The sequence below is a fragment of the Arachis duranensis genome, chromosome 6 (assembly GCF_000817695.3).
Source record: "Arachis duranensis cultivar V14167 chromosome 6, aradu.V14167.gnm2.J7QH, whole genome shotgun sequence".
In the NCBI taxonomy this organism is placed as follows: domain Eukaryota; kingdom Viridiplantae; phylum Streptophyta; class Magnoliopsida; order Fabales; family Fabaceae; genus Arachis; species Arachis duranensis.
In genome coordinates, this window is record NC_029777.3 from 105048156 (window position 1) to 105056850 (window position 8695).

General features: G+C 31.9%; 2 protein-coding genes across 4 annotated transcripts; both read right to left on the bottom strand.

Moving 5' to 3' along the window:
* Window positions 1-987: 987 nt before the first annotated feature.
* On the bottom strand, window positions 988-3355 carry LOC107495290 (uncharacterized). Of its 3 annotated transcripts, XM_052251264.1 has the most exons (4): window positions 2701-3355; window positions 2339-2528; window positions 1513-2242; window positions 988-1423 (listed from the first exon to the last, which is right to left on the bottom strand). In XM_052251264.1, exons 1-4 carry the CDS (start codon window positions 2722-2724, stop codon window positions 1375-1377), a joined length of 993 nt encoding a protein of 330 aa, XP_052107224.1. In that variant the 5' UTR covers window positions 2725-3355; the 3' UTR covers window positions 988-1374. The 3 variants fall into 3 exon arrangements, with proteins under 3 accessions (XP_052107224.1, XP_020981713.2, XP_052107223.1); XM_021126054.2 differs by having other exon boundaries at window positions 1513-2522; XM_052251263.1 differs by having other exon boundaries at window positions 1513-2528.
* A 1025-nt stretch (window positions 3356-4380) lies between these two features.
* On the bottom strand, window positions 4381-6954 carry LOC127739769 (uncharacterized). Its single transcript, XM_052251318.1, has 4 exons — window positions 6824-6954; window positions 6014-6732; window positions 4889-5937; window positions 4381-4798 (listed from the first exon to the last, which is right to left on the bottom strand). The coding sequence occupies exons 2-4, from the start codon at window positions 6662-6664 to the stop codon at window positions 4753-4755; spliced, it is 1746 nt and encodes a 581-aa protein (XP_052107278.1). The 5' UTR covers window positions 6665-6732; window positions 6824-6954; the 3' UTR covers window positions 4381-4752.
* Between the last annotated feature and the right edge of the window lie 1741 nt (window positions 6955-8695).

Below are 8695 nucleotides of genomic sequence, written 5' to 3' on the forward strand. Positions count from 1 at the left end.
AAATGATAGAAAGAAATAAAAGAAATAGAGGTAGATGAGAGAATTTAGGGAGTTTATTAATTTTAGAAAAAAATATTTTTTCTCAATTTTAATAAGAGTGTCATGTGACATATTTAGTTATTAAATTAGATAGTAATATATGATATATGATACATAATATAGGTATATTTTAATTTTAATTTAATATTTGAATTTTAATTTTAATGTAATTAAAAAATGTCATGTCGTACATTTTGATTGTCAAATTTATAATTAGTCATTGATAATAATATATAAAAGAGATAGAGTAGTTAAAAAAATAAGAAGAATAGATAAAAAAAAAAAGGAAGAGGGACAACTCTTTAAATAAACTTTAATTAATAACTACAAATACTACAATGATTTGTCTTGTATGTTTTGTTAATACGCACTTATTTTGACGAAGCCACGAAAATGCCAAAATATTTTTTTTATAAAAATATTTGTTTAAAAATATAATTTATTTATATTAGCGTGATGTTTGTAAATTATTATATTAAAATTAAAGAGAAATTTGTATTTAAAGAAAAAAAATTGTTTTAAGGGTATCTTGTATTTGCTTATTAAAATTTGTATGCTTTTGCCAAAAAAATGTATATTATAGGAACTAAACATTTTGTTACTTATCATCTACCATTCATTTACAAAGAATTAATGATCCTCACAAAATTGGGATATAAAAAATTGCTTCCAAATTCCATAAAAATCAGAATTTCAGATATTACTAATTTTTTTTTTTAAAAAAAGACCGAATATAGTAGAGGTACAAAATTAAAACTTCAGATATTACTAAACAATAAAAAAAAAGAGAAAAATGAATAGTAATGACGTAAAGTAAAGAAGTGGATTAACACTATTAAAACTATCTATATCTATACCAAAAAAAGAAAGAAGAAAACATTATTTTTTTTTCCTCTTCATTATAAACAAAATTTATTCCTGAATCCAATACACGATATGCAGCTCTTTTTCTATATACCCATTAATTTGTTTACAAATTTTTCTAATATTACATTTATCCTTCAATGACAAACTCATGAGCCAAACTAGTCGTCTTCATTCCTTCATTCATCCCTCCTTTCCTTTGTGAGAATGAGTTTTTCAAATTTGTCTAAATGCATCAACAAAAACATTTTTAGTTTCTAATTACTTTTAGTATTGCCAGTCATCTTTAGTTTCTAAACCACCAACTATACTACCTTCCATTTTTTTATTTGGAAATTGGAAAAGTTGTTGAATAACCTCAATCCTCATCATAAGAGAGACAAAAAAAGTAACTCGGTCTTAAAACTATGTGATAAGAATAATACAGCCTAATCTACTCTGTTCAAGAAAACATATTCCTAACAGCAACATCTATGCTACAGTAGTCTTCCCTTTAATGTCTTGGTCTTCAGCAGTAAACCTGTCCACAATGGATAGGGTCATGAATTATTAAGTTTGAGACATTATAATAATAGAAAGAACAGTGAGAAGAGAAAGGTGCATGCTTACACATAGTACTTCATATGGGGACCAACTTTAAGATTACCCTTGGATTCAACCTTAGCAGAAAAATTACCATCTGTTTGGAGCTTGACTCTGACATAAGGAACAAAGTTAATATAACCATTTGGACCCTCAATATCCATTTTAATATCCATATAATCTGTATTAATGAAGACATAAATTAGACTTTCTTTGCTTGTGTGGTGACAACAAAAAACGTCAGACACCATCCCTATCTCATCCAAATCATTCACATGCACAACTGCCGCGAGTTTCTTCTTAGACAAGTCATAGATCCACCAAATAGATACAAAATCAATAATAAGAAGAAAATCACTGCAACCCAAACGAACGAATTTCCTATAAGCTCGGTAATCACAAACCGGCGGAAAATTGCACTCAAAGGGGCTCCAAATGTTGGCATTCAAATCATATGACATGAGCCATTGATTCACATCATCAGAAGAATACAACACAATGAGGGTTTCCCACAAAAAGTAAGAGTGAGGATCCATGCGCACGCTAGCGGGCACTTCCCTCTTTTCCCAAAATTCTGATTTTAGGTTGTAGATATCAACCCATAAATCATCACCAATGAAGCACAATTTGCCATCGTATGGAATTATTATGGGGCGCAATTGGTCGGGGAAGAAGATGGTTCTGCATAAACTCCAAATCCAAGTATGACCATCATACTTGAGGCACCACATTTTTTCAGCGTAATCAAAAACCCGTTCTGTTGCAATATTCTCATCCAGGTAACCAATAAAGAACAAGCTGAGACCAACGGAACAAAATTCTTTAAATGGTAATCTAGAATAGGTTGCTTCACCATTTGGAAGAGGCCATTGGACAGTTACAGGACCTCCGTCTTCAAGATCAACAGTTCCACTCTTCATGAAGTTGGCCTCACTGATAGTTAGCATCCGGCGCCTGTAAGGTGTACTTCTATCTCCATCATCCACATTTTCCACCAACATATATATGCATTTTGGATCACAACAACCAGCATCATCCTGTAACTAAGAAAACAATCATAATATTTAGGACAAAATTAGATCACCAGTTTAAAACAATTATCTATCAAATAGAAAGCATTTCAGTATTTAAGTATTGATAATAAATCGAATCCTGGCGAGAGATGGGATATGAAACCAAAAATTATATAAAGGATAAGAGCATGCAGAAATCTACCTCAGCTTCAGATTCCCTGCACATGCCATTAGCAACTTCCCCGAAACCGCCGCAACAACACTTCCCCACCACTCTTCAAAATCAGAATCGTATTGAACATGATCCAAATCCCTAATATGATTGACGGCCTTAGCCATCAAATTCTTACCATCCCTTTTGCCCACCACAAATGCAGTGAAACTGCAAGCCTTCACAACAACCGCTCCGATCCCAAAGCTTTCCGCGTTATCCACGAGCCAACTGGCGAAGTCCTTTGCCCCTTTGCTGTTGTCGGCGAACGGTAGGGGAGGTTGGTTATGCGAAGTTGAATGAAGGAGGAGGATGAGGTTCTCCTTGGGTAGGTCTTCGGGATCGTAAGTCCGAGCATCTACGACCTCCAAAACGAGGCCTTTCGACTCTAACAAATCGCAGAGGCGCTTCGCTACGGCTTCTGCAGTTGAAAATCCGATTCGCGAAACGAACAGGATCTTGCCACGAGGATTGCGTTTGGGTTGCTCTTGATGGAGTGTTATGAGATTCTCTTTGTGCGGGCGGAGGTGAGACTTGTAGATTAAGAAGGATGCGGCAGTGGCCGCCGCCGCCGCCGCCGCCACGCTGGACAGGATAGCGGATACCGATACATCCCTCGGTAACGAAGGCAACCAAAGGGGCATTATTGGCTGGATTTGGATCTTCTAAAGTATGATCTCTCACCATTTATTTTATAGGTGGGGCAAGAGTAAGTGTATGTTTGGGCGCCATTATTTTGTTAAAAAAAAGATATTTTTTCAATAAAAAAAGATCTTTTTTAATTTTTTAACGTGTTTGGCAAATTTCTAATAGTAAAAGTAAAAGTACTAGTAAAATAAAAAAAAAGATCTTTTTTTCTTAAAAAAAAGATATTTTTCATGTAATAAATAAACAAAAAAATATTTTTATATTGTTATACCCAAACATAATTGATAGATAAAAAGAACTTTTTACATGAGATATCCAAATATAAAATTACTTTTACTTCTCTATAAGATCTTTTAAAAAAAAGTAACTCGAAAAAAGATCTTTTCTTAAAAGCTCACCCAAACATGCCCTAAATATGAGAGAAAAATCATTCAAAGATAGAAGATCATATTTTACTCTCTAAAATAAAAATCCAAAATTTAGATGATCCAAATCCTTATTAGCTATAAGGTCAATTTTTTAATAAACATAATAAAGATAATTATAATAACAGTTAAAATATGGCATTAGTAGACTTAAAATGCAAATACTTTCTTATATTAGAGTAAATGTTAAAATATAAAATAAATACATATTAAAAATAAATTAATTTATATATATTTATATATAATAATTAATTTAGTAAATAATTTTTAATTTGCAAAAAAATTAAATATGTTTGCTGATATTCATATGTCATATGAAAATATTAGGTTAGTAATATGCTTAATATGACTATAATATAATCCCGACATACTTTTCTTTTTGTAATTTTTTCTATTATAAAAAGAACAATCTTTATTCTTTATGAAAAGATAGAATGCATTGGACCATTATCCTCTTAATTTATTCGAATTATTTAACCATAATATCTATCACATACAGATATTATTATTATTATTATATAAAGACAATAACTAAGATATGTTAGATAATTTTACATAAAAACGTGTTCATATGAATAGTTATACGTTTCGCCATGCGAAACATCTTAATCTTATAACTCACCGTCAGAGTTGAAATTACAACAGGTATGGCCTTAGGCAACTTCTATTCTTAGACATCTTACAAGATGACTCAATGTCCTTCATTCATCCCTCCTTTTCTTTGTGAGAATGAGTTTTTTAAATTTGTCTAAATGCATCAACAAAAACGATCATCAACTTTTTTTCTCCCCTGCATAATTGGATACATTGCTCTGTCCCACTAAAATCTTAGCAGAGCCAACTTTTGTAATTTGTACATATCTAATTCAACATTGAAGAAAATTCCTATATGATCTTATATCTTCAACAAAACATATTCTTATTAATATAATGGCCACCACACCAGTATGATGCACAAAACTAAGCTAAGCTACAATCTTCTCTTTAATTCAGTGTCTTGATCACCAACAGCAAACCTGTACAAAGAAACTCAATGGATAGAGTGAGCAAGTTTGAAACAGTATAATAATTATAAACAAAGAAAGCAGAGAAAGATTCATGCTTACATATAGAGTTTGCTATAGGAACCAATTTTAAGATTACCCTTGGATTCAACCTTGGCAGAAAATTTACCATCAATTTGAAGCTTGACTCTAGCATAAGGAACAGAGTCAAGATCACCACCACGTTCCTCAACAACTTTTTCATTTAGTTCCATGAAGAGATAAATCAGACTTTCCTCGCTGCTGTAGTGGCAACAAAAAACATATGACACCCGTCCAGTCAGATCTTCCAAACCATTCACGTGCACATCTGCCACGAGTTTCTTCCTAGAAAAGTCATAAATGTACCACATAGCTGCAGAGTCAACAATGAGTAAATAATCACTGCATGCCAAACGAATGAGTTTCCTTGGATAAGAATCACGAATTGGCGGAAACTCCCACCAGCAAAGGACTTTCCAAAGGTTGGCCTCGAAATCATATGAGATGAACCGCTGTTTTTTACCAAAAGAACAATAAAACACAACGAAGGTCTTCTTATGAGGCTTCGTTCTGTCCTCCCACAAAAAGTAAGATTTAGCATTCTGAAACAAATACGTATCTTTGGACACTTCCCTTTTTTCCCATAAATCTAATTTTGGATAGTAAATTTCAACCCAATATCCACCTTCAGTGTCACCCCCAAAGATGCACACTTTGCCATGGTATGGGACCACTATGGGATTCATCCGGTAGTAGAACATGCTTCCGCATAAACTCCAAATCCAAGTAGAACCATCGTACTTGAGGCACCACATTTTTTCAGGGAAAAAATGTTCCGATTCCAGCTCAAATTCAAATTTTGGTCCATTATTACACATGATACCACCAGCAGTGAACAAGTTGCCACCAAGGGAACAAAATCCTTGAAAAGTTGGTAATTTGGAATTGATTATTAGATCATCTGCAAGAGGCCATTGGGCAGTTACAGGACCTCCATCTTCAAGATCAACACTTCCATTCGCCTCAGAGATAATTAACATTCTGCGCCTGAAGGTTCTTTTTCTATCTACTACATCCACATTTTCCACCAACATATATATACTTTTTGGATCAGAACAACCAACATCAACCTAGAATTAGAACAACAATCATAGTGTTTAGAATAAAATTATATAAGAAATTAAAACGTCATAGTTATAAACTGACCTCAGGTTCAGTTTCCCTGCCATTAGCAACTGTATCTCCCAAAACCGCCGCAACAACACTTCCCCACCACTTTTCAAAATCAGAATCGTATTGAACATGATACAAATCCCTAATATGATTGACGGCCTTAGCCATCAAATTCTTCCCATCCCTTTTGCCCACGACAAATGCAGTGAAACTGCAAGCCTTCACAACAACCGCTCCGATCCCAGAGCTCTCCGCGTTATGCACGAGCCAACTGGCGAAGACCTTTGCTCCTTTGCGTTTAAGGGAGTACGGAAAGGGAGGTTGGTTCCAAATATGCGAAGTTGAATGAAGGAGGAGGATGAGGTTCTCCTTGGGTAGGTCTTCGGGATCGTAAGTCCGAGCATCTACGACCTCCAAAACGAGGTCTTTCGACTCTAACAAATCGCAGAGGCGCTTCGCTAGGGCTTCTGCAGTTGAATATCGGATTCGCGAAACGAACAGGATCTTGCCACGAGGATTGCGTTTGGGTTGCTCTTGATGGAGTGTTAGATTCTCTTTGTGGAGGCGGAGGTGAGACTTGTAGATTAAGAAGGATGCGGCAGTGGCCGCCGCCGCCGCCGCCACGCTGGACAGGATAGCAGATACCGATACATCCCTCGGTAACGAAGGCAACCAAAGGGGCATTAATGGCTATAAGCTCAATTTTGATGCAGCCGTCGAAGAGGGTGGCGCGGGGGAAGTGATTCGATGTTCTTTAAAATCAGATGCAGTAAATTTCACGTCAAATTCAGTCAAATTATTTAATAATTTTCAGTGTGAAATCGAATACACTTGAGTTTTTACCTGTAATTAGGGATTTGAGATTCTGATGGCAACAACATGGAAGCATCCCTTAACAGTTAAGCAGTACGTAACACTCCCCAGTGCTACTGCATTCTGCATGTGTCTTTGGCCTGAAACTTCTTGTACACGGGCCGTATTTGTCAATCCAGGAAGCCTAATTTTGAAAAAACACCCTACAATTCAATAAGTAAGTGTTATGCTTATAACAAAGTTTGGTTAATATCTAAAAAAATAAGAATAAAGGTATAAAATATAAAAAAGGATTTTAACTAATAACACAAAATTATCTATCAAAAAATATTATTATTTTGTTCTCTTCATTAAAAACTAAAATTGCTTTTTGGATTCGATAAAACATAAATAATATCACACATTCAAAAAATATCAAAATACAAGCTATATTAACATTCTAATTTTAATAAAATTTAATTTTACAAAAATACATTCATACTAACATTTATTTTGTAGAATTAATTTTAATTAAAATTAGATTGATGTCAATGTGATTTGTGTTTGGATATTTTTTTGTCAAATGTAATTTTAAAAAAATGAATATTATTTAAATAATATTAGCCAAAATTACTTTAGAGTACAAAATTACTAAAATGTTACTTTATAATTTATTTTTTATAATAATAAAATATATTTAACAATACCAAATATTTATTATTTCAAAAGTCAAAACTTATATATATAAAGTGTTCAAATTTTACTATATTTTAAATTTCAAACTAACAGTTGAAAAGCCATTGTCATATTATTAAGAAGTATTTAAGTTAAGATAAAGACAATTTTAATTTTGTCTAGTTTATTTAATAATAAACGTAAGTTGTATGCATCATGAATACTAAGACAATAAAATTTTGCCTTTAGCCTTGAGTAAACATTACAGAAAAAAATTCCTTGTCTTGACACAATGTACTTCAGAAGGACATAATGTATTCCAAATATAAAAATTTTTTATACAATAAAAAATATATATTTGAAAAAAAACATTATAGAAAAAAAATTGGATTAAAAGACGTAACACTTATTTTAAGTCATTTAAAAATTCAAAACTCAAAAGTAAACTACTAATCAACCAAACACTTAGAATTAATCTTGAGTAAACATGCACTAATTTTGTGTTGAGATATATAGAAGGATAAGAGGATGGAAAAAGCTACTTCAAGTTGATGACTTTTTTTTTTTTTTCTTGGGGTTATGCTATAGTGTTTAAAGACATTTTTTTTAGTAGGTACTGAAATGTGTTAGTAACATGAAGAGAAAGATATGTATTTATATTATTGGAACATGAAGAGAAAGAGATGTATTTATATTATTGGACAAAAACTAGATGAAAGTAAGAAGTTATCAGACTAAAGTAAGAGATAGTAAAGTGAAAGACAATTACGTATGTGTTTGGATTACAGTTTGCAAATTGCAGTTTGTATAAAATTAATTTTGATTAAAAGTAAATTTAGATTAACGTGATTTATGTTTGCTAATCTTTATATCAAAATTGATTGTAGTAAAATAAATGTTGTTTGAATTATACTACTTAAAATCAATTTTAGATAAAAAATTACTAAAAGAGACATCAATTTTAATATTTTTTATATATATGCAAAATTAGAACACTAACAAAAATAATATAAAAAATATTTATCATATAAATAAAATAAATACAATAAAAAATAAAAATATAAAAGAGAGTACTCTAAATTTTATAATGTCAAACAAAAAGAAAATATTCTATCATTTTTCTAGTACTGTTAGTACTTTTTAATTTAGTATTATTTTGGATTATAAATTTTTATTATTTATAGCTTTATTGTTACTTACAATTAATTTTTTATAGGATCATAATTTATATTATACAAAATTTAGATA